Source organism: Mandrillus leucophaeus, unplaced genomic scaffold (genome assembly GCF_000951045.1).
Source record: "Mandrillus leucophaeus isolate KB7577 unplaced genomic scaffold, Mleu.le_1.0 Scaffold593, whole genome shotgun sequence".
NCBI classification, from domain to species: domain Eukaryota; kingdom Metazoa; phylum Chordata; class Mammalia; order Primates; family Cercopithecidae; genus Mandrillus; species Mandrillus leucophaeus.
This window is the reverse complement of record NW_012106397.1, coordinates 621,561-647,753: the sequence shown is the minus strand read 5'-3', so window position 1 is coordinate 647,753 and position 26,193 is coordinate 621,561. Positions and strand designations below refer to the sequence as shown.

The 26,193-nt window shown below is 40.1% G+C and overlaps 1 protein-coding gene across 3 annotated transcripts in view; it reads left to right on the top strand.

Moving 5' to 3' along the window:
* The window catches only part of PTPDC1 (protein tyrosine phosphatase domain containing 1), a 91,326-nt gene that overhangs the window by 61,724 nt on the left and 3,409 nt on the right, over positions 1 to 26,193 (top strand). Inside the window, exons 1-8 of one of the 3 annotated variants that reach the window (XM_011999444.1) lie at positions 12,083 to 12,423; positions 12,910 to 13,081; positions 15,410 to 15,490; positions 15,722 to 15,840; positions 16,806 to 16,943; positions 18,831 to 20,089; positions 23,071 to 23,256; positions 25,747 to 25,857. In XM_011999444.1, the coding sequence (XP_011854834.1) occupies positions 12,186 to 12,423; positions 12,910 to 13,081; positions 15,410 to 15,490; positions 15,722 to 15,840; positions 16,806 to 16,943; positions 18,831 to 20,089; positions 23,071 to 23,256; positions 25,747 to 25,857 (2,304 nt within the window). In that variant the 5' untranslated portion in view covers positions 12,083 to 12,185. Of the gene's footprint in view, positions 1 to 12,082; positions 12,430 to 12,909; positions 13,082 to 15,409; positions 15,491 to 15,721; positions 15,841 to 16,805; positions 16,944 to 18,830; positions 20,090 to 23,070; positions 23,257 to 25,746; positions 25,858 to 26,193 lie in introns of those variants that run through there. The other 2 variants (XM_011999442.1, XM_011999445.1) reach the window with 2 other exon arrangements.

Genomic DNA, 26,193 nt, shown 5'->3' with positions numbered 1-26,193 from the left:
TTGATTTTGGTGTGTTGATTTTATGCCTTACTACTTTGCTGAGCTCACTTTCCATTCTGGGAAGTTTTTGGTGATTCCTTGGGATTTTCTTACATAAACAATCATGTCTGCAAATAAGGACAGTTCTGTTTCCTCTTTTCCAATTCATATGCTGTTAATTTCTTGCCTTATCATAGTAGCCTAAAGCTTCTACCAAGCAGAAGTCACAAGAGCAGAATCTTTGCCTTCTTCCTGATCGTGGGGCGAAGGCATTCAGTCTTTTCCTTTTCAGTATGATGTTAGCAGTAAGTTTTCCATAACAAGTTGAATTAGTTCTCCTCCATTCTTAACTTGCTGAGAGTTTTCATCATGAGTCAGTGTTGAATTTTTTTTTGTCTAATGCTTTTTCTGTGTTAATTGATATGATCATATGATTTTTCTTCTTTAGCCTGTTGGTGTGGTGGATTATATTGATTGATTTTTTTAATGTTAAACCAGCCTGTACCTGTAATAAATTTCATTTGGTAGTAGTGTATAATTATTTTTATGCATTGCTGGATTTTATTTGCTCATATTTTGTTGAGGGTTTTTTTCCTAAGTTCAGGATTGATGTTGGACTATAGTTTTCTCTTTTTGTACTCTGTCTGCTTTTGGTATCAGGGTAGTGTTAGCCTCATAAAAGGAGGTGGGAAATGTTCCTTCCTCTTCTATTTTCTGGAAGGCATTGTGGAAAATTGGTGCCCATTCTTCTCTAAATGTTTGGTAGCATTCTCCAGTGAGGTCGTTTAAGCCAGGAGATTTCTTTTGGGGAACTTTTTGTTTATTAATTCAATTTCTTTAATTTTTATAGAACTGTTCAGGTTGTCTCATTCATCTTGGCTGAGTCTTGGTAGTTGGCAGTGTTCAAAGAGTTGATCCATTTCTTCTAAGTTGTCAAATTTATATCAGTGATTTCTGATTTGTTTGTATTAGTTCCTTGTTATTCTTTAAATGGATGCCAGATCTGCTGTGATAGCTCCTGTTTCATTCCTGAAATGGGTGATTTGTGTCTTTTTTTTATTTTTGTCAGTCTTGCCAGATCTGTAGTGATAGCTGTGTTTCATTCCTGATATGGGTGATTTGTGTCCTTTTAAAATTTTTGTCAGTCTTGCTAGAGGTTTATCAATTTTATTTCTTTTTTCACAGAGCCAGCTTCTTATATCACTGATTTTCACTGTTGTTTTCCTGTTTTTAATCTTACTGATTTATGTTCTTATTTTTATCTGTCCAATGCTTGTTTTGTGTGTGTTTTGCTCTCATTTTTCTAGTTTACTTAGGTTGAAATCTGGATTGCTGATTTGAGACCTTTCCTCTCCTCTAACATAAGCATTAAGTGATAGAAATTTCTTGCAAATCTCTGCTTTACCAGCGTCTTACATATATTTTGATATATTTTCATTTTGATTCAGTTCTGTGTGTTTTGTAATTTCCTTCGAGACTTCCTATTTGACTTATGATTTATTTATAAGTTTGACGTTTAATTTCCAAGTCTTTGGAGTTTTTCCTGTTGTCTTTCTGTTATCGATTTCTCGTTTGATTTCATTGTGGGTAGAGAACATTCTCTGTATGATTCCAGTTATTCTAGGAATCAGTGCCAAGACACATTATAATTAAAGTCCTTATTGGAAATTTTCAGCATATCATTTATCTCCATTTTAATGTCTATTGATTGTTTCTTCTGATTCAAGTTGTGATTTTCCTAATTATTGGTATGACAAGTGATTTTCAGCTGTATTCTGTACATTTTGGGTCCTTTTTTTCTTGCTTGTCAGGCAGTCTTCCTGTTGAAGCATTGCCCAGGAGCCAGGTGAGTGTGTATGCCCAGCTCCCTGTTCAGCCTTACTGACACCACCCCAACAAAAGTTGGGTGATTAAAACACTGCCTCAGTCCAGATGACGAGGTGGAATTTCACGTCTCTCACCAGTTCTCTTTGACATCTTTTTAGTGAAAGTGGGGCATTGCCTTGCACTGTCATTTTGCCTTTGAGTCGGGGGGATAAGATCAGCAACATGAGAAAAAAAAAATCTGGACCCCACTGCCACCTAGGAAGAAGTGGAAGCAACTCACACTGCTTTGTTTCTGCGAGGTGTGACTGAAGCTCATTCCTGGCTGGGCCCTGTGGTCCTGAGGGGAGGACAAGGTGGGAAGTGTAATGCCAACCCTCCCACCTCCCACCACCTCTTTCCTCCTCATACCAGGTGGAGTTGGGGGTTCACCTCCCCACTGGACCCCATTGACACCAGGGGATTGGGAAATGGGAATGTTGACTATCCTGCTTCACACCCCATCATTCTGCTTCATTGATGGCAAATGAGTGAGGAGGCTCCACTCCTCTTGAAGCTCCCCTGTTGCTTGGGGAAGCGGCAGCAGATACATGAATACCAACTAGCCTTTCCTCCCACTGCACTGTTCAGTCTTGTTGACACCAATTGAATGTGGAGGTTTGTCTCCCTACTGGGCCTTGCTAAGATTGAAGTTTGGGGGAAAGTAGAGTGTTTACAGGCCCCCACTTGCACAGCTTTGTTCAGTGTCCTTGATGATGGATGAGAACGAAGGTTCAAGTCCCCACTGGGTCCCACTGACGTAGAGGCAGGTGGTGAGCCTGGTGTTGACTAATCCCACTTCAAACCACCCTGTTAAGACTGGTTGTTGCTGGGTGAGGCGCAGCTCACAGATAGACCCCAGTGACACCAGCCTGGCGGGGGAACTGAAGCACTGCCCATTTCTACTTGATGGGGGGAAATCGTCTTTCTGCTCAGGTCACCACCGCCACCCAGCAGGGGAATCAGAGTGCCACCTGCTTTTTCCAGTTGGGATATGGAAAATTAGCTCCCTGATCAGCCCCAAAACCACCCACTGGAGGAATCAGGGCACCACATGGTCCTTCTAGACACAGTAGAAGATGAGATCCATGTTTATCCCTCTGACACCACCTGATGGGAGAAGTAGATTGATCCCACTTCTGCAGAGCAGGAGTGTTTGATAGATGATCAGCTCCCTCTCCATCCTCTCTGAAACTGGGGGTTGGAAGACGATATGGCGTTTTTAACTGGAGTAGCATGGGTATTGCCAAAAATATATTCAGTTGTTAGGTCACATTTTCCACAGACCTTTGGCAAAGGGGGACAGGCTTTTCTTATAGCTTGTTCTGAGTTGAAGGCTTCTGCAGCACCCTGTTGGGGATATACGGGAGGCAATAAAGAATCCCAGGTAGCTCACAGCCATATTGTTCCTCAAGTCCTGAGGTCCTTAGACAGTCTCTCCCTCTCAGAATCTTCCTATGCTTATCTGTTCTATTGTGTCCAGAGTTTCTAAGTCGTAAGGATGAGGAATGGGTCAACTCTACCTGGACAGAACCAGAAGTCTGCCTAGTAGCTTTTTGCTTTATTGAGGAAAGGAGAGCAGGAAGGAGGGAGAAAGGGAGAATTTTCTTTAACTTCTTTGAGGTGTAATTATCAATAATTCACCCGTTTAAAGTACCAATCCAGTGTTTTTAGAACATTCAAAGAGCTATGTAACCAGCACCACAGTCAGTTTTGGAATATCATCTTTGGATGTCATCCCAAAAAGAAACCGTGTGCTTTTTTGTTTTGTTTTGTTTTGTGGGGTTTTTTTTGTTTTTTTATTTTATTTTGTTTTGTTATTTTGGGACGGAATTTCGCTCTTCTTTGCCCAGGCTGCAGTGCGGTGGCACGATCTCGGCTCCTGCAACCTCCGCCTCCCAGGTTCAAGCAGTTCTTCTGCCTCAGCCTCTCAAGTAGCTGGGATTACAGACTCATGCTACCGCACCCAGCTAATTTTGTATTTTTAGTAGAGACAAGGTTTCACCATGTTGGTCAGGTTGGCTGGTCTCGAACTTCCGATCTCAGGTGATCCACCTGCCTCAGCCTCCCAAAGTGCTAGGATTATAGGCGTGAGCCACTACACCCGGCCTCTTTGTACTCTTTAGCAAGCCCCGGCTGCCATTCTTTCCCTCCTCCCTAGCCCCAGGAGCCATCAGACTACTTTCTGTCTCTATAGATTTCATTTTTTCTGGGCATTTCGTATAAATGGAACCATATAAATATGTGGTCTTTTGTGATTGGCTTTTTTCACTTAGCATAATGTTTTCAAGGTTCATCCATGTTGTAGCATGTGTCAGTGCTGCTTCCTTTTTATGGCTGAATAATTGTTCATTGTGTAGATATACCACATTCCATTTATTCATTCTCCTGATGGGCATTTGGAGTCTTTTCACTTTTTGGCTATTATGAGTAATAATAAAACCTGAGTTTTTATGTGGACATATTTCATTTTTCTTGGGTATTTACCTAGGAGGAAAGAACTGGGTCATTTGGTAACTCTGTTTAATCATTTGAGGAACTGCCAGATCATTTTCCAAAGTGTTTGCTTCATTTTATATACCCACCAGCAGTAGATAAGGGCTCTCATTTTTTTTTTTTACATCCTCATTGATACTTGTTATTATCAGACATTTGATTCTAGCCATCCTAGTAGGTATGAAGTGGTATTTCATTGTAATTTTAATATGCATTTCCCTAATGACTAGTGATGTTGAGCATCTTTTCAAGTATTTATTGAAACTTTTTACATCTTTTTTGGAGAAATGCCCACTCAAATTATTTGCCCTTTTTAAATTATTGAGATATAAGTCACATACCATAAAATTGACCCTTTTAAAGTGGTCATTGGTTTTTAGTACATACTTAAGGCTGTGCAGTCATCAACACTGTTTAAATCCAGAATATTTTCATCAGACCAAAAAGAAATGTTCTACCAATTAGCACTTCTGAATACAGAGGAATAAGCAAGCTCAGTTTCTCCTGCTACACTCTCATAACACGTTTCTGACACCAGATGTGTGGGATTTTTTTCCACACACCAAACAAGCAATAAATTATGCAGGGGACTCCAGATGGGTGTCCTCCAATTTAATTCTGACATTATCTACCTAGAGATAGCGTCAGATCCCGCAGGTTGAGGGCTCAGTCTTATAAGATTGCCTCCTACTTCTGATGGCTGTCACAAGCCCCAGTTTTTTAACCTGTGCTTCTGACTGGCTGGCTATAAACTGGGGTTCCCACACCCCTCTCTTTGGATTTCATTAATTTGCTATAGTGGCTCACAGTACTCTAGGAAACATATTTACCAATTTATTATAAAGGCTGTTACCAAGGATGGAGATGAAGAGATACATAAGGGTGAGGTATGGTGGAAGAGGCACAGAGCATCCATGCTGACCCCAAGTGCGCCACCCTCTGGCAGCCTCCATGTTTTCAGCTCTTTGAACCCTGTCCTTCTGAGCTGTTATTAAGGCTTCATCACATGGCATGGTTGACTAAACCACTGGCCATTGTTGATCAAGTTAACCTTCAACCCTCTCCCCTCCCCAGAAGCTGGATTTGGTGCTGAAAGTCCCAACACTGTAATCCTACCTTGGTCTTTCCAATGGCCAGCCGCCATCCTGAAGCTGCATAGGGACTGACAGCTACTAGTCAACTCATTAACATATAAAAAGATATCACCTTGGAGATTCCAAGGATTTCAGGAATTGTATGCCAAGAAAGAGGGACCAAGACCAAACGTGTATTTCACAATATCCCAACAGTCCGTTCCCATTCCACTTTCACCCTAGTCCCCCTGGGAAACTAGTCCCCCTAGTATCTACTTTCTGTCCCTGTCAATTTGCCTCCTTGGGACGTTTCATATAAATACATACTGTCTGTTGTAATTTGCCGGTGTCCTTTCTTTCACATGGATTCACATTAGTCTTGGATAACTTGCTTTTAATCTGAAGAACCTCCTTTATATTTCTTACAAGCTGAGTCTGCTAGCAACAAATTCTCTGCTTTTTGTTTACCTGGGAATTCCTTTATTTCCCCTTCATTTTTGACAGATAATCTTGCTGCGTGTAAGATTCTTGATTGGCAGTTTAATATTTAGCGCTTTGAATATGTCATTCCTCTACTTTCTGGTCTCCATGGTTTCTGATGAGAAGTAAACTATTAATCTTTTTGAGGTTTCTTTGTACACAAGGAATCATTTTTCTATTTGAGCATTTTTACTGTGATGTGTTTTAACGTGGATCTATTTGTGTATATCCTACTTAGAGTTTGTTGAACTTCTTGGATGTGTGGATTAATGTTTTTCATCAGATTTGGGAAGCTTTGAGCCATTATTTCTAAAAGTTTTTTCTACTCCTCTCTAAACTCTCTTTCTGTTCACTTATGAGGTGTATGTTGGTTCACTTCATGGTATTCCACATTTCTGTGAGGCTCTGTTGATTTTTTCATTTTTTATTTTCTGTGTTTTTCAGAGTGCATAATCTCTATCAGTCTATCTTCAGGTTCTCTAATTCTTCCTTCTGCCACTTCAAATCTTCTGTTGAGCTCCTCAAGTGAATTTTTCATTGTTTTTGTACTTTTTAACTTCTGAATTTCCATTTGCTTCCTTTTTATAATTCCCATCTCTCTATTGGTGTTCTCTGTCTGATGAAACAGTGTCATCATAGCTTCTTTTACTTCTTTAAACATGGGTTCCTTTAGGACTTTGAGCATATTTGTAACGGCTGCTTTGAAGGCTTTGGTATATCAGATGCCTGGCCCCTCTACCAGAGAGTGTCTATTGACTGTGCTTTTCTCTGTGTATGGGTCATACTTTTTTCTTTCTTTCCATGTCTCATACTTTTTGTTGAAAACTGGATATTTTAGATAATATTTTTTAGCACCTCTAGATACTCTTCCCTCCCCGGGCTTGTTTTTGTTGTTATTTGCTTGTCTATTTGGTCAGAGACTTGACTAGACTATCTTAGTGATGGACTAGTCTTTTTTTCTTCATAGTTTGAAGCCTCTGATGTGACTCCTAAGAGGGCATGGCCTTGGCCGAGCAAACACAGTCACCCTGAGAAGACAATGTTTTTTTTCAGCAGGGCACCCTTTCTCTCTTCCACGCATCTCTCTGTTATGCTGTCTCCCTCAGTTGTTAGCACACCAGCTGTTGGGTTCCACTAATTACCTGCTGATCACTCTGTTGTTTTTGACAAAGCCCTGGGTCATCTGTCGCCCTACCATCTGATTTAATTAAGTTTCCGTGGTGGCCATTTTTGAGGTCAGTCTTGAGGTTTGCTTATACTCCATGAGAGGGCTTAGTCTCTTTCCTTGGTTCTCTCTGGCAAGCTTGTGTGACTACAGTTCAGCTTATTGCTCTCATGAAGCTATGAGGCTACTCATTAATAACTGCTTAACCAAAGCCTCCATTGTTTTTGAAAGCATCCTAGGCTTGAGCTTCCCCATGCTGTGTTTCAGGTAAAGATAGTTTTGTAGGGGGAAAGCTTCAGAATTCTCTGTTTTTAAGGCCTGCTTCTCCTTCTGGATGAAGTCTACTAGCCATGTCTCTGGAGCTTGAGGCAGGGACAGCAGCCCAGTTCTCTGAGTGATCCCCCTGCTTTGCAAGGTGAGCAGGAATAATAGCTTCTGGTCTTCTTGGCTTGCCTAAGTGTGGAATCTTTGACCTACAGATGGGGTGGAGCAGGGGCACTTGGGAGAAGCCAGCCAGGGTGAGGAGGAAATCCATATGGGAGGGCAGACCAGCAGTGATGAAGCCTGAGCCAGATAACACCTGTGTGGGAGAGTGACCTGGCCCGGGGTGTTAGAACATTCCCAGGCATCAGAACATGGGTCAGGTTGGGAGGGCTCCGTGTGGGGCAGGGTGACCCTACATGGAATATTGGAACATAGGCAGGATGAGGAGAGCATCTACCCAGGTGGCTGGCAGCAGCAGCTTGGCATATGTGTTAAAGTCCAGATGGGACGAGAGAGGCATCCACATGGAGGAGGGAGCAGAGGCAGTGATGGGAGACTGGTTACATGTAGGGGGCTTGGTCACTTAGGTAAATATATTAAAGATTATGGTACCCAGGCTTCTCACAGAGTTATAATTATAGGTACAGTTGTGGAAAGGGTGGAAATTGGAGGAACTTTGTGGTGTTGGCTTGGAATTGGTAGTATCAGGGTAAACTCTTGGTTTTTCCATATGTATATATGCCTACATACGGAAGTAAATAGAGATGTAAAGTGTGGTAATGTGTGTGCTTGTGCATAATATCCATATGCTTTAGCTCTGTCCACTGAGAGGGCCTGGCAGCAGTAACACTAATGGCAATGAGCATACCTAACACACAGCCATCGATTTCTAGATATCATTCTTTACTAATAAATGCAAGGGCTTCTGAGTCTAATCCCGAAGAAACAGCTTGCCCAAATTGAGAGAGACTGCTACAAAGTAACTGGCCTATACTCTTCGAAAGTGTCAAGGTCATCAAAGTCGAGGAAAGACTGAGGAACTTGTTCTAGTGTGAAATAGGTGAAAGAAACAGGACAACTACATACAACATGTCCTTTTACTGTAAGGAACATTTTTGGAGTAATCAGTGAAGCTGAGGGCTGAGGAACATAGGGCAAGTAGTAATATCTCAACCATAATTTTCTGATTTGGGGTAATTTTCAAGAATATCTTTGTGGGAAATATACACTAAATTATTTGGCATAATGGGGCAGTATTTCTGCAAGTTATTCTAAAAAATTCAAGGAAAAATATTCTTTCTTTTTTTTTTTTTTTGAGACAGTCTCACTCTGTTGCCCAGACTAGAATGCAGTGGTGCAATCTCAGCTCACTGCAACCTCTGCCTTCTGGGTGCAAGCAATTCTCCTGCCTCAGCCTCCCAAGTAGCTGGGACTACAGGCACACGCCACCACACCTAGCTCATTTTTGTATTTGTAGTAGAGGCTGGGTTTCACCATGTTGGCCAGGTGGGTCTCTAACTCCTGACCTCAGGTGATCTGCCCTCCTCAGCCTCCCAAAGTGCTGGGATTACAGGCATGAGCCACCATGCCCAGCCAAGGAAAAATATTATTTGTGCTCTTTTGTACCTTTTCTGTAAGTTTGGCATTGATTCAAAGTAAAAAAATAAAATACTCTAAAAAATATATGGGCCAGGCATGGTGGCAGGCACCTGTCTTACTGACTACCAAAGAGGCTGAGGCAGGAGGATTGTTTGAGCCCAGGAATTCAAGGCTGCAGTGAGCTATGATCATGTCACTGCTCACTAGCCTGTGTGACAGAGCAAGGTGCTGTCTTAAAAAAATTTTTTTATTAAAACTAAAGTGTTCAATTGTGTTGTATGCTGCTGCACAGTCAAATAGAAGCTCTAAAGAATCCACCTTAAGATAGAACATCAGAGACCATAGCAAGAGCAGTTTGATTTGAGAGTGGAGGCAGAGACTAGAGCTGAGTAGGCTGAGGATGAAACTTGTGACACGTGGAGATGGCAGGTGTAGTCACCTTGGTTTGGAGGTTTAGCTATGAAGGGGAGAGAAGAAGGGCCCGCAGAAGAAGGGAAATTATAGTGAAAGATCTGGAAACAATTACATATACCTGGGAATGTTTGAAAAACAGAAATAGGGAAAGTCTTGGATAAGTTCTGTCTTCGGATATTTGAAAAGTTCTGTCTTTGAATATTTGAAAATCTTTCAAGACAAAGGGATGCTTTATTCTTTATTTTTAGTGGGAAGAACCAGAACCAATGTTTATAGAATGGATTTTAACTCAACACTAGAGAACATTTGAAGTCCAGTGTGGTGGCAGGCATCTGTAGTCCCAGCTACTCAAGAGGCTGAGGCAGGAGGAGCCCCTGAGCCCCAAAGTTTAAGTCCAGCCTAGACAACAAAGTGAGATCCCCATCTCTAAAGACGGAAAGAAAGAAAATATTTGAGCTGTCTAACAGTGGAATAGTCAGTTCCCTTGTGAAAAGTGAGCCTCTTGTCACAAAAAGTGGAGAACACAAGGCTGGAAATTCAGCTGTACAGCAAATTCCTGGAAGTGACTCCTCTGTGGACTTAAGAATGCGGATAGGTGGGCCTCCCACACCCACCAGGCACCCACTGCATTCTCAGCCTATTGTTCTATGACTTTAGGAAGTAATGAGCCCTTTCTGAAATCTTGAGTATAGAAGGAAATTACCAGTTCTTGGTGTTCTAGATCTCACTTTTCAGTGTTTTACCTGCCCACTTGTAGAAATTAAGGAAGAAAAGACTCAGTACTCACTGGTACATTTTAGTAGGTTTCTTTGTTGTGTTTATTGTGACTGATTTCATATTTGTCATGATCAGTATCTCATTTGGTTCCTTAAATATTGTTCTAAGTTTGGTTCTCGTGTCCGGAGGTAGGTACATTTCTCTTCATCTACCACATCAATGCAAGGTATATTCACAACACCTCATTATTGGGAACACTGAGCAATCATGCAGAAAGGGCTGCTTTCACCTTGCAGAATCCTGTTTGCATTAGGCTTGACTTCCTTAGACATTGACACAGGGTCACTGACTGTACAGTAACTGGGGTCAGCTCAGTCATTTTGCGTTTACTTGAGGTCAACCCAGGTCTCAAGATTTCACCACAGAGATTATTCTTGAGGTGATCTATAAACCATCCCTTCCTTAGCTTGGTCTAAATAAGTCCTACCCCTACCCCTTATCTAATGAAATTAGTGTTCATTTTTAGTGTAGTTGAAAGCAGTTATTTTAACTCTTCTCTGTAGATGTCCTCAGATACTGGTTCTCCAGGCCATGGACTTATCTCTGCAAAGCTCACCACTCTTGTCTCTCAAGAGCTAAGTTAACATTCTGGAGTGCCACATACTCAGAAGCACAGACTTGCCCAGAAATATTCATAGACTCCCTCTTACTCAGATAACAAATACACAACTCCTTAGTTTGAGCATTTAGGGCCTCCTGCCAATAAGTTCATGTTCCTGTCTTGCAGAGCTCTGTGCAACTGCTGTTTCTGTGTTGCCCTTAGGGTCCTGAGGGCCTTGCCTAGAATAATCCTCATGTAATTCCTCTGACAGGAAAGCTGTGCTTTCTTCCATGGCTGTATTCTAAATAACAAAGGCATGATACTACACATAGAGTAGGAATTTGAACACCAAACTGGAATTCTGTGTCCCTGTCTTATTTGACAAAAGTGCACATTATTGGGGAGATGGGGGCGGCATTTTAAAAGGAGCTTGGTATAGCATTAGTAATCGTTAAAAGAAAAGAAAAGAAAAGAAAATAGCCTCATCTGTGGCAGTACAGTAGTTTGTTTCTGTGCACACACATCTGAAATACCATTTGTGTAGAGAGAGAGAGCGAGCAAGCGAGGGCGCAGCCTGACATTAACAAGGGAGGAGGCGGACAATGAGTACATTAGCGGTTGTTGCACTTTCTGTTTTCTTTATATCCTTTATCTTCAAGTTGCAACCTCCCCCTCATCTAGTTCCTTTAAAAATGTGATACTTAGTGAGTTTTCTTTATATGCCTCTGCCAAGACATTATTGAAGCTTCTTTTTTCCCTCACTGCAACAAAAGGCAGAGAATGATGTTTTGAGTTTTTGAGAGGCACGGCTACTATAACTGTCCAACAGAGGCTTAACTAAGAATTGGGTTTTCATATTCGGAAAATGAACACTTGAAGTTAAACGTCTTCTGATAATATATCATCTCTAAAAATATATTTTTTAAATCCAAGTATTTCTTTAATAGTTTTACCAAGAAAAAATAGAAGTGGTTTTGGTTATGAAAAACTGGATGATATTTTGATAATGTTGTAAAGCATCCAGTATATCCCACTTTATTACAATTAACTTTTTTCTACACTATTCAAACGAGGAGTAGAAAGGTAATTTTTTTCAAAATATCCAGAGACAGGTTGTGAAAGGAATAACAGAATTTAAGCCTTTTAACATGTATGTAAAAGACAGTTTTTGCATCATGAAGACAGTTTTCTAAATTCACTACAATATTTTGGGGAGTAATTCTTTGAGTGGTTAGATATTTTAAGTGCATTTGAGAAACAAAATTTAGTAATCAATATATTTAAAATTTATATTATTCTTCCCTATATTTGAACAATTTGCCCAAAATGCAATCTGTTCATATTGGATTTTGCCTGTTCAGATCTAAGTGGGAATCAGTAGTTTCTTTGTTCGTCGCCATGGAAACCAGTCAGCCAATCTGAATGGCTCTTAGATCATACAGAACGATGCAATGCTCCCTGCTCTCAGTGAAAGTTCCTCACTGAGTAAGTGGGGCTGACTCTTCCCTGCCTCTGGCTCTTGCCTCCCAGTGCCATGCAGGTGCAGGATGCAACTAGGCGGCCCTCAGCCGTGCACTTCCTCAGCTCCTTTCTCCAGGGCCGCCGGCACTCCACCTCAGACCCAATACTGCGGCTGCAGCAGGCCCGGCGGGGCTCTGGCTTGGGCTCCGGCTCTGCCACGAAGCTTCTGTCCTCGTCCTCTCTCCAGGTGATGGTAGCTGTTTCCTCAGTCAACCATGCAGAGGGAAACCCAACTTTCCCCGAAAGAAAAAGTAAAGGTCTCTTTCTTCTTATAGATTGCCATACCTTTGTATGTAAGTTTGAGGAATGGGAATCGACTGTGTTGTGCTTATACCTTTTTAAATATTGGCAGTTTATTCTATATTATACTTTTTGCTGTCTGTTATGCTAAGTATTTTAGTGAATATATAAGAGGATATAAAATGATCAAATGTTTTGTGTTTTTTAATTTAAAATATAGGTTTGAACAAAACTCATTCTCTTGTAAAACATCTGCTTTTACAGTTTCTTCCTCCTAATTGCCAGTATGTGTGGAGATTATTATATGTGAAAGCTGTTTTACATTAAGAGATACATGTCACTTTGATGGGGAAACAGTTTTGTTTTCTTGACAAGATGAAGGCGATTTTGCACTGGCTTGTCATCTGCCATCCTGAGATAAAACGGAGGCTGTTTCCCATGTTACAATTTCATTTGGAGAGTGCAATTTTGAATTTTCCTTTCCTTACATGTTCTAGGAAATATAGAACGTCCAACACCAAAGTACACAAAAGTAGGAGAGCGTTTACGGCATGTCATTCCTGGACACATGGCGTGTTCCATGGCGTGTGGTGGTAGAGCTTGCAAGTATGAGAACCCAGCCCGCTGGAGTGAGCAGGAACAAGCCATTAAAGGGGTTTACTCATCCTGGTGAGTGATCCTGTTGGTCTTTCATGGCTCTGTTGGATACAGGAAAGACGCTCTGTGTGAGCCAGGAGCCCTGAAGTGTGGGAGGAGCAGTGTGGGACTTTGAAGTCAGGACTTCACTTTGCCAGTCAAGTCTGGCTTTGCCCTAGCTGTGTGTTCTTGGCCTATTGACCCTTGGTTTCTTTATCTGTAAGGTGGAAATAATAAAACCAAAACCATAGGGATTTTCTTAAGTAAGTGAAATGATATATATAAAGTGTATTAAGAAATGGATAGTCAGCGCTTAAATTTCAGAAATGTTTAGAAATAATAAAACTGTTCAGCTATAAATTTGAGAAAATTATGAGATACATGTGGAATTTTTCAGTTTCATGCAAGTAAGCTTTAGCTTTTATGTTATTCCTATATTCTATATGAAAAGTCACATTTTCATACAAATACCCTTCAGTCTACCCTAATAAAAGTGGTACAAGTTGTCAGCTCGGTAGAAAACAGAAGATATTTGCTTTTTTTATGGTGTGTAAGTGCAATTAGTATTGTTCTTTAATCATACTGCTTTTTAATAAACAGTAAACTGGTCAAATACACCTTTTTGATGTAACATCTGAAAAATTCTGATAAATCACATTTGAAGCATACTTAGAAGAATTCACTGTTAATTCTAATAGTGAATTATTTTATTTATGAAGAACCCATTTTTAAATTAGATATTTGTCAAGTGGCTTATCCAGCTTACAACCTGTACTTTTTCATATTGGATTTGCTCAGTACATCTGTAGTGATATAGTCTGGGGTCCACTGTCATTATTGTTCACTACAGGTCATATTCTGGTCCATCACTATCATACTAATAGTATGAAGAAGGAAACATTCATAGTCCGACAAGAAAATTTCTAATAATGTAGCTTAGGTCATTTGTGTATTTTTGCTTTATTGCTGACTAAATCCTGTGAGTCTTTTTCACCTGGGTCCCATGTTAAACCACATGTCTTCTTTCAGAGGGAAAGGTGTCATTTTGGATCCTGTCCTGCCAGTCTGTGTTATTCCCCTGAGATTCATATGACCCACAACTTCCAACGCACTTACCTTATATATCTCATCAGGCCACTGATGAGAAATTTGAACAGAACAGAGTGAAGCCAGAGCCCAGAGGCCTGACAAGAGTAATAGTCATTTATTGGGCGTCTGCCCACTCATTCATTCAGTAAATATCCATTTGGCTGTAGGCCAGTCTGTGTGCTAGATGCTTTCATACTAATATCTTTTATCGTCGTAAAACTCTTGTGAGCTGTTAATGCCATTTTATCGATGAAAGAATTGAGTTCCAGAGAGACCAAGTAATTTGCCACCAAGCTAGAAAGTAGAAAAGCCAGCATTTGAAACCAAGCCCGACTGACTCTGGAACCCATAATTGTCGCCAAATTACAGTAACTCAGTATTTATTCATAACTGCATGTCAGGATTTGTGCCAAAGGCTTTACATCCACATCATACTGAATTCTCACACCAACCCTGTGAGACAGGCATTATTATCCCCATTTAACACCTTAGGTAACTAAGAGTCAGATAGTTGAATAACTAAAAATATCTCCCAGTTGTCCCTCCTCGTATAAGTCACTACCCATTGAGTGACAATCCAGACTGTTACCTTCGCCACCAGCTGGGTTTTCTCCATCGTGTCCACTAGAATCTCTTGAGAGTCCTTGAAAATACTTTGCTGGAATCCACAAATAATTTATGTCCTGGAATTTTTTCCAGGGATTTAAGAAGCTAGAGTTTCTTAGAGCTCTAATCAGCCAAAATTGAAGCCGGATTTGTATAAGAATATTCTTACATGGGTACACCAAAATCTCAGAATTCACCACTAAAGAACTCATCTATGTAACCTGAAATCATCTGTACCCCAAAAACTATCAAAATTTTAAAAATTAACCTAAAGAGAAAAAAAGCAAAGTATCTAACAGTGCCTTTACTACACTACCTTTTGTACAAAAAAAAAGCAGAGAAATAAGAATAAATGCTCATATTTGCTTGTATTTGCAAAAAGAAACACTAAGATGATAAACATGAAGTTAATACAAATGACTACATATGGGGAACAAACTGAATAGAGTGGATGAAAACAGGTAAGAGCAAACATTTTAGTGCATACTTTTGTGTATTGTTTTGATTTTATTGAACCATGAAACTGTATTACCTGTTCAAATAAAATTTATACACAAAAAAAGAATATTCTAACAGAGTTGTTGAAATCATAGAAAAAAATCATCGCTCAGGGCTGGAACCTCCTAGGTTGCAGCACATCTCACCAGTCCCTCCACCCATTTGCAGGGTCACTGACAATATACTGGCCATGGCCCGCCCATCCTCTGAGCTCCTGGAGAAGTACCACATCATTGATCAGTTCCTCAGGTAAATGCTGTATTGTTCACACACGAGTGAGGAAACTCATGTGTTTGTTCTTTCATTGCCTTTGTTTTCAAGTGAAAAAGTGCTTTCATTTTAACAATAGGCAGTGAAGGGTGTATTTCAAATGAGAAATTAAGATTTTGAGGGTAATTAATAATGTTGATTAATGCCAAAAAGGTTATTTTTTTTAAAATGCTAGTTCCCAACATGACTGACTGCCCTTTTTCCTTTAAGCCATGGCATAAAAACAATAATCAACCTCCAGCGCCCTGGTGAGCATGCTAGCTGTGGGAACCCTCTGGAACAAGAAAGTGGCTTCACATACCTTCCTGAGGCTTTCATGGAGGCTGGCAGTAAGTTCCTCCCACCTCCTCTCATGAATTATCAAGGGTAGCACTCAGAGGCTTTTCTCTGCTGGGGTCTTAAATTGAAAAGGTGATGAAAATAAATACCTCCTGCATAGTAGTAAGGATCCAGAAAAAAATGAGCTACCATTCTCTTTGGTATTGCTGTTGGAAGTATAGGATTTCTTTGTTCCTGTAAGAGGGATGTTGGGAGGAGACCCCATAGTAATAATGATTAACATTTAATTAATGCCAGCCACTGTTATCTCATTTAACCCTTAAAGCAGTTGTGTAACAAAGTTGTTGTTATTTCTGTTTTACACATGAAGCTACATGGGGCTTAGAGAATTACCTACTTGCCTAAGATCACACAGCTTAGAAATGGTAATCAGGTTTGGAACCTGGACATGCTCCAGGTTTACTGCTGTCCAGCCCTGCTCCCAAAATGACGCCCAGGAATTCTACTTCTAACAATTTCAAAGCCACCTCAATCACAAGAGCTTTGGGATGAAATACATTCAACATGTGTCCTTCAAACCAGGCTGGAAAGGATAAACAATCTTGGAACTTGTTTTAAAGACGCTTATTTACACTGGATAGAAAACCTATATATACTGTCTTAAGCTATTTATCAGTCATTAAGACACATTTCCCTGCTTAAACAAGAGTGTATGCTTTCCCTCCATAGCTGAGTAACTAGAGCGTGAATCACTGACTTTATTAATTTGTAATTCTACTTCACCATAATTCTTTCTGGCTGAGTTTCTGCAGGAAATGTCTTCAGTAATATAAAATATGCTTTGTGAGTAAATGTGAACAGTAAAGTTACTGGGAATGTAAAATCCCTCTTATTTTATGCAGTGTATGCACTGAGATCTACATGCCTCAGTGTAGATCTGTGTACTTTTCATTAGTGTATATACTTTCGTTAATTTCCTGTATGTTGATTTTCTTTTCCTTTTCTTTTTTCTTAGTTTATTTCTACAATTTCGGGTGGAAGGATTATGGTGTAGCATCTCTTACTACTATCCTAGATATGGTGAAGGTGATGACATTTGCCTTACAGGAAGGAAAAGTAGCTATCCATTGTCATGCAGGGCTTGGTCGAACAGGTAAGTCCTAAGAGGTGGTTTATTGCCTTGTAGGCGTATTTAAATATAAAAGGAATAAGATTTCCTAATTTGAGGAAAAATGTTTCTCAGAATCTTGTCAAAGCTTTGGAGTCAGGTGGAAGAAGGGAATAAGTTCTGGTGTTCTGTACCACTGTAGGGTGTCTATAGTTAAAAATCATATATAGTTTCAAATAGCTAGAAGGAGGATATTGAATGTTCCCAGCACAAATACATGATAAATGTTGGGGATTATGCATATACTAAATACACTGATCTGGTCGCTATACATCATATGTATTAAAACATCACTATATACCCCATAGATATGTATAATTATTATGTCAACTTTAAAAACTAAATCAAAAATAATTTTAAGGTATTTGAAATACCATAAACAGGTAGTTACAATGACCATATGTATGTCATTTTAAAGTCTTTAGCAACAATGTGAGTTGGAGAAACTGCAATTTGAGAGAAGTAATTTGCTACATTTAGTAAGTACCAGGGCCAAGCTTTAAATCCGTGGTTGTCTGACTCCAGAGTTCATGTGCTTTCCATTTTTGGAGGTATAAGGGTTTTGTTTGTGAAGAAGAGTGTATCTGTGCCTAGAATTCTATTAAAAAGTCAGTGATTTGACTTAAAACATTCAGCTCAATTTCATTATAGTGCTGATATTAGGGCAAAAATAAAGGCCGTAGGGCTGAAATTTTCATCATCATCTGATCCAACCACATGCAGCCCAACTCTGTCCACAGTATACCCAGTGTACCTGTGCTCCTGCCAGGGGTCTGCCGCATACCTGGAAGCGTGCTCAGAGGAGGAGACTCAGCTCTGCTTGAGATTGGTAGCTCTTAGGATCAAGCCAAAATCTCACCGTTTGTAGACATTGACATGATAGCTCTGCAGACATTTTACATTTATACTAAGATCTTCTGTGTCCTAGTGAGAAAGATATGTTATTCCCGACTGTGAACTGGAGAGCATGCAGTTTTCAGAGGTTCTGATTTTCACATGTAACAAGATGTTCACAAACTTGGGGATCACACAGGTGTATTTGATTTGCCTTTTACTTTAATATTGACTGTTACATTTGAATTAATTTATTATTACCTTTTCACTAGTAATTATTACCTTTTAAGTAGTAATAATCTTACTAGTTATTCCTTTTAATTAGATGTTAATGAGAGTACATAATGTTTATACCATTAAGGCTGGCTTCCTTAAGATTGCTTAATTTTCCATAATTGCTTATGGAAAAATAGACTTATATCATGGTCTGAAGAAAAACACATATTAATATAGGCACAAATCTGGAAAAAGAATTGCCAGGAGGAAAAGTAGGCTGTGAATATGAATAATCCCCAAAGAAGAAACTGCCATGGTAGGGAGAGTGCCAAGCTGGGATGTGCCAGCAGTTGATGGCAAAGATGGCAGGGTGGGAGGTTCCAAGCACAAAGTGTATGGATTGACTGGATGGAAATTCTCAAGAACTGTTCAGAGTGGAAAATAGAAACAGGATTTGCTTTCTTCTGTTGGAGTTGAGTAGAACAAGGAGGCTAGATGGGCCAGATGATCAGTTTCCCTTCCCTCCTGCACACTTACTCACCTGCATTGTGCTTGTGCTGGCACAGCTCTGGGCTACTGAGATGACTCAGTCATGGGGAGGGGGTGCCACGTAGACATTTAATAAAGTTCTGCGCAGTAAGGAACATGCAATAATAACACCTCTACAAAAAGTCACAAAGTTATCATCATAATTGTCCTTAAAATGTGTCTCTATGTATTTGATTTCTTAATGCATTTTCAAATTGTAAATAATCAAAGAGTGATAAATAAAATAAAAATGTAAACTTTTCTCATATCAGTCTTCTCTTCTTCACTGTTTAGGTGTCTTAATAGCCTGTTACTTAGTTTTTGCAACAAGAATGACTGCTGACCAAGCAATTATATTTGTGCGGGCAAAGCGACCCAATTCCATACAAACCAGAGGACAGCTCCTCTGTGTAAGGGAATTTACTCAGTTTCTAACTCCTCTCCGCAATATATTCTCTTGCTGTGATCCCAAAGCACATGCTGTCACCTTAGCTCAATATCTAATTCGCCAGCGTCATCTGCTTCATGGTTATGAGGCACGACTTCTGAAACATGTGCCAAAAATTATCCACCTAGTTTGCAAATTGCTTCTGGACTTAGCGGAAAACAGGCCAGTGATGATGAAGGACGAGTCCGAAGGACCTGGTCTCTCTGCTGAAATAGAAAAGACCATGTCTGAGATGGCCACCATGCAGCTGGATAAAGAGTTACTGAGGAATGACAGTGATGTGTCCAACCCACCTAACCCCACTGCAGTGGCAGCAGATTTTGACAATCGAGGCATGATTTTCTCCAATGAGCAAGAGTTTGACCCTCTTTGGAAAAGGCGGAATGTTGAGTGCCTTCAACCCCTTTCTCATCTGAAAAGGCGGCTCAGCTACAGTGACTCAGATTTAAAGAGGGCCGAGAACCTCCTGGAGGAAGGGGAGCCTCCACAGACAGTGCCTGTCCAGGTCTTGGTTGGCCACAACCCCAGGCAGCAGAAGCGCATAAGCCATTGTTACATCCCACAGTCTCCAGAACCAGACTTACATAAGGAAGCCTTGGTTCGCAGCACACTTTCTTTCTGGAGTCAGTCTAAGTTTGGAGGGCTGGAAGGGCTCAAAGATAATGGCTCGCCAATTTTCCATGGACGGATCATTCCAAAGGAAGCACAGCAGAGTAGAGCTTTCTCTGCAGATGTTTCAGGCCCACACAGCCCTGGGGAACCAGTTTCACCCAACTTTGCAAATGTCCATAAGGATCCAAACCCTACTCACCAGCAAGTGTCTCACTGTCAGTGTAAAACTCATGGTGTTGGGAGCCCTGGGTCTGTCAGGCAGAACAGCAGGATACCCCAAAGACCTCTGGACTGTGGCTGCAGTCCGAAAGCACAGTTCTTGGTTGAACATGAAACCCAGGACAGTAAAGATCTGGCTGAAGCAGCTTCACACTCTGCATTACAGTCTGAATTGAGTGCTGAGGCAAGAAGAATACTGGCGGCCAAAGCTCTAGCAAATTTAAACGAATCTGTAGAAAAGGAGGAACTAAAAAGGAAGGTAGAAATGTGGCAGGTATTATTAGTACTTTATTTAATTATAGATATGTTGGAAATATGTCAGGGCAAAAGTGTAATACATTTTCCCAAACTTATTTATTATAGAAATGTGAAGATACATTTGCATACTTAACTTTCAAACTTCAGGTTTCTCATCTCTGATGCAAACCTGATGTTTTAGAAAAAACACAGGGTGTTTGTGTGGTTTCATTTAAATCTGCATATGCAAGAAAGCACTTGGTACGATGCTTGACCCACACAAGGCATTGATATTAGTAGCTTCTTTCTTTCTTCCTGGGTCTATGGGGGCAACTGGCCCACAGCAGACAGCATTTGAAACTGACTTGAAGCATCTTTAACCTGAGCTCTGGCAGAGGGAACCATACTTTGAGAACCACTGACCTACAGACATAAATAAAATAGTTATTTTCCAAAGCTCATCAACACTAGTGCTGAGCAAGGTCAGAAAAGTGAGGCTGTCTACTTGGCATCCCCTCCTTCAGACTTGCCAATCCTGCTCTAATAGGGCAACTATGGGAAATCAGGAGAGCAAGTGGGTGGAACCACAGATTCCTACGTGCCATTCACTTTGGCTGAGATGAGGTCTTTGGGGTCCATTTCTTAGCTTTTACTTCAATTAGAATGTAAATTTTTAACCCTTTTTTGTGTTGTGCTTTTACTAGGATACAGTCATAAGTCAGCCATACTTTCTTTGCCCTGAATGAGCGAGCACCTGTTCTCGAGAAAAGATAGGCCTTATAAACCTAGCTATCAGAAACAGCTAAACTACCCCAAAAGGAGGCTGACTTAGACTGTCGTGAATCACCAAAATCTTGACTTTTGAGACCATAACCTACTGTGAATTATTTTAATAGCTCGCTTTCATAGTCTGCCATTGATTAAACAAGGCATATACAATTTCTGAGTGCCAGTATCTCTTCAGGTGCAGAGGCATGAAAATTAAGTTTGGAGCTTCACACTAACTTACAACTATATAATGGGAGGAGAGAACTTTTGGTAAAAATTTTATTCTTCAGAATTGTGTTTTGCCTGTCCAATAGTTAAATGTATTACTTTCTTCCAAAATGACGTGTTTTCTTTATTTTCTGCTCCAAACTGAAAAAGTCTTTCATTCAGTCAGCAAATGTTTCCTGGGCATTACTGTGTGTTAAGAGTTAGCAAGCAAGAGAGTCTTCTATTTTAGATGAAAATCTCGCACCCTCACTCCTGGGTCAGCCCCAGTGGCTGTGCAAGCTCTGCCTGTGGAGATGAAGTGTTCAGGACTTGGTTTGGGCCAGACTGTACGTAGAGTATATGAAAGCATTTTCTGGAGGTGAACACAGACCTTTAATCAGGATAGTTTTGTGTTTTTTTCCTTTCTAGATTTTATTTTAGGACTTTTAGTCATCAAAAAATCAGCTGAATTCTGGAAAAGAATAAAATGAACATTATTTGAATAGTATAATGCCACCCATGCCTGTACTAGACCATTTCACATATATTATTTCATGTAATTTTTCCCAGTTATCATAGAACATATCTGTGAGGCAGATGATACTATTTCTACAGTCTTTGTTAATCTTATCAATTCAGTGTCACAGATGAGGATGATAAAGGTCACGAAGGTTAGAGGGTAAGTGACTTGCTCAGGGTCACATGGTGTGTATGTGGCAGAGTCAGGGTACAGCTCATGTGTTTAATACTTTCCATTATCCCAGGATTCTTGGCTAACCTCACTGGAAAGCCTCAGGAAACATCATGATAAGATAGTCATTTTACTAAGAGGGTTTTTGAGTAGTGTCAGTTCTGCCCAGCTTGTCTGCTTCATAAGATTGAATCAAGAGCTACTTTGTTTTATACATGATCTATAGGATAGGAAGGACTGTGCATAACAATGTATTGGCGTATTCATAAGATAATAAAAACAAACCCAGTACCAGAGGGCCCTTGTGGTGTAACAGAAACAGCACAGACTCTGGAGTAAGACAGAACTGGGTATGAACACCCCCTTTGCCATTTTCTAGCTTTTGGCTCGTAGGTGAGTTATTTCATCTTTCTTGAGCCCCAATGCATTTACCGGTGAGGAAGCTCCCTGCTGGGTGCCATTTGAGAGTTAGAGATAAGACATGCATTACAGTTTCAGTCCCACTGTGTGCATGTAGTAAATATTGGATAGGTGAATGAATGAGTGAATGGTAGCAATTATTACACTTACTTCTATTGTAAAAATGTATTTGACTTACTGAAACATAAATCTGAACCCTATCAGAAATTCATTAAAATCCTTATCTCACTTTTCCTTTGCTCTCTGTGAGGTAAAGTTTTAAAATCTCATGCTTAAATTTTCTCTAAGCAATTGGAGTATCAGAAAAACTTTCCAGTTACTTTCCCTATGTCAGATTTCAGGCTTATTGTTAAATCCTACATAGGATTCTAAAAAGATATTTCAAAGAAGTACATATGCCCCATTTACCAACTTTCAAGCACCTTCATTTTATTTTTGCAGACTTCGAAGCTCAGTCAAAGCCTTTCCTTAGACCCCAGGTTAATGTATAAATGTTCCCTTATTTCTACTTTTTTGTCTACCATCTACTTTATTGCAAAAAATAGTTCTGTTTTGTTCACCAGAAGCCTGAAAAGGAAGGCTCTTCTGAACTGTTTCTGTGGTTTCTGAATAAAGTAGAGAACTTGGATTAACTAAGCCCTTTCTCTGTGCTATAAGCTTTAACCGACCTTATCTCAGTCAGTCAGCCCAACAACTTGTGAGGCAAGGGATGAGTTTCATAGAGAGAAACTGAGGCTCACAGAATTCAATGTCTTAGTCCAGTGTCCAGCCTGGAAGTAGAGAGGCTGGGAGGGGTCCCCGTTCTGCACCCTAGAGCCTGAGTCTTTCACTCTCGTGGGCAGTGCGAGAATCATGCAGTGTCAACTGGTGCACCTCTCTCTCCTCTCCCTGTCTCTGTCTCTGTTTGTCTGTCTCTTTCTCTTCCTTTTTAGAAAGAGCTTAATTCCCGAGATGGAGCTTGGGAAAGAATATGTGGCGAGAGGGACCCTTTCATCCTATGCAGCTTGATGTGGTCTTGGGTGGAGCAACTGAAGGAGCCTGTAATCACCAAAGAGGATGTGGACATGTTGGTTGACAGGCGAGCAGATGCCGCAGAAGCACTCTTTTTATTAGAGAAGGTAAAGTGGCTGTAGGACCAGTTAATGACTATAACTGAGGCCCTTAGTTTTTCACGCAGAAAAAAAGATCCATTATAAAAAAGGGAATTCATACAAAACCCCAAATCTAAGTCTAATTTAATAGTTTTTCTAAGAGAAGAGAAGAAACTGATACCCAGTGTAAACGCTTAGAAAATACAAAAATAAAAAATAAAAAGGGGAACTATCTGTAGTCCTGGGAGAGGCACTGCAAACATTTTCAAATCTTTTAAACTTATCAATATGTGTATTAACTTGTTAAAAATCATTTTAACATGTAAGTTTGTTTCATTTTTGCTTAAAGTTATAGCTGTTTTCCCGCAAATAACATAAGCTTTTCATAAATATTGACTGTAACAGATATGATGCTGTAACACGAGACTGTGCCATAATTAACCACTGTTTCATTGTTGGGTGTTTGTTTCTACTTATTTGCTGTGAGCATGCATATGAGAAAAATTATGAAGTAGGTTGGGATATGCATTCATTCGTATTTTTTAAAAAGGGTAGGTGTCACACATACATGTATATGTAATTTGTATGTGTAAAATATAGATGTTTTCTATATTTTATGTATAAAAGATATATGTTTAAAATGGAGAAAATATGTATATATATATAAAATATAGAAGGAGAAATAAGAAACTGGTAATAGTGATTACCTTTAGGAAAAGATATTAGAAGACAATGGATCTAGGAAACAGGAGAAATTGTATGAATCCTTTTATACAATTTATCATTTTTATCCATACAGTGATACTAAATTTTCAGTTTAAAATAGGCTTTGTTTTTGTTTTGGTTTGGTTTTTTTTGAGACAGTTTCGCTCTTGTTGCCCAGGCTGGAGTGCAATGGCACGACCTCAGCTCACCGCAACCTCTGCCCCCTCGGTTCAAGCGATTCTCCCGCCTAGCCTCCCGAGTAGCTGGGATTACAGGCATGCGCCACCATGCCCGGCTAATTTTGTAATTTTAGTAGACAGGATTTCTCCATGTTGGTCAGACTGGTCTCAAACTCCCAACCTCATGTGATCCGCCCACCTCGGCCTCCCAAAGTGCTGAGATTCCAGGCGTGAGCCACCGTACCAGGCCTGTTTTTGTTTTAAGAAACAATGTTATCGAATAACCAACCTTGAGTTACCTACTATGCTGCATGTAAACATCTCCTCAGTTTCTAAATTTCACTAAAAATCTTCTGCTGTTACTACACAGACACACACACACACGGACACATATGGATGGATGCACACACAGACATACAGATACATGCACTCACACACATGTACACAGATACAATACACAATACACAGACATGTGTGTGCCTGCACACACAGACACTCACACACCACAGTTACCCAATACACATCTTTTAAGAAATAATTTTTCCTGTATCTGAAGTCCTTTTCTTACGATATTTTCTCAGCAATTAAATCACAAACATAAAACAGGAGATGATGAGAAGGGAGATTAATGTTTGGTAGGTGACTGGGCCAAGCCCTTCAGGACATAATTTGCATTTTCTCTTCTGTTTATCTCAATACTCCTTAGAGGTAGAGGCCCGTTTCACAGACAAAGCTGAGGCTGCATGCCCAAGGTTGGCACCACATGTCAGAGCAGAATTCAAGCTCAGACCACTCTGGCACAAAGCCCGTGTGCTTTCTATCACATAAGACTGCCTGTTTTATCCTATTTCACCCTCACCCCATGTATAGGGCATTTATATTGCTTCACGTTTTTTACTTTCATAGGCATCATTGTAATGATAATTTGTGCTTGCAGGTGTTTCTTTATTATAGATTATGCTCTTGTAGGTTTTCAGAATTGAAATTAGTGGGTCTCTGTATATTACATCTTGGATATGTATTGCTGAAGGTGATGGAATTTCTCCTTTGCTAAGGTGAACAGCCCCCAGGAGTGAAGTCAGTGGGCTCATTTTTAAGTATCTTACCCCCTTAGGTTGGAGGCTAAGCACTTAAGCACTGCATTGCTCCTGGGGGACTGGGGTTGCCCTTGTCCTTTTCTTTGTCTACCCGCCTCCCTCCATATCATTTGCAGTGGCTGGGTACCCAGATCCTGACCACTCAGTGCCCAGTTAGTTAGTCCATGTATCTCTATGACATGTCGCCATCTACTAGACAACTGACATGATTATATCCAGAAACAACAAGAATGGGAAAATCTATTCAATTCACGGCAAGAGAAACACGTGGTTTAAAATTGCACTGATCTTCAAATTTAGTTTTACTTTGTGCAATAGCTAGCCAGCTTTGATATTATCTCCTGAAAACTTTTCAAATTATATTAACACATAACAATAAACATTTGTTGATGTTTAGATATTTTGTTAGATATTTTGGCATTTGACATTACGAGTACTTGGTCACAAACCAATTCTTGACTCTAAGATAGTTTTGAATCGATTTATTGAGGCATTTTTTGAACACATTTTTAAAATTTTGATTTCTACAAAAACAGGGACAGCACCAGACTATTCTCTGCGTGTTGCACTGCATAGTGAACCTGCAGACAATTCCCGTGGATGTGGAGGAAGCTTTCCTTGCCCATGCCATTAAGGCGTTCACTAAGGTGGGTCACACTCTTCTTTCCCCTCTCTGAACCACAGATCAGCATCATCTTTGTAAATCAGAATCCAGAGGTCACCATCCTCCTCTAAAATAAAACATGTATGTGTACGTTTTCCCTTCATGGAAATCTGTTTGACATTTCTTCTAAGTAGTTGCAGAGTTTTAACCAAAAAAAAAGTTTCCAAACAATGATCTTAGGAAAAACTGAACTGTGGGTTTTTTGAAGGAGAATGTTGGAACAAAGAGCTTTTATATAAAAGAAAGAGAGAAACAACTGAGTATTGAATACATATTTTTAGATCATGTGCCTAATCAGAGTCAGAGAATCTTTGCTTGT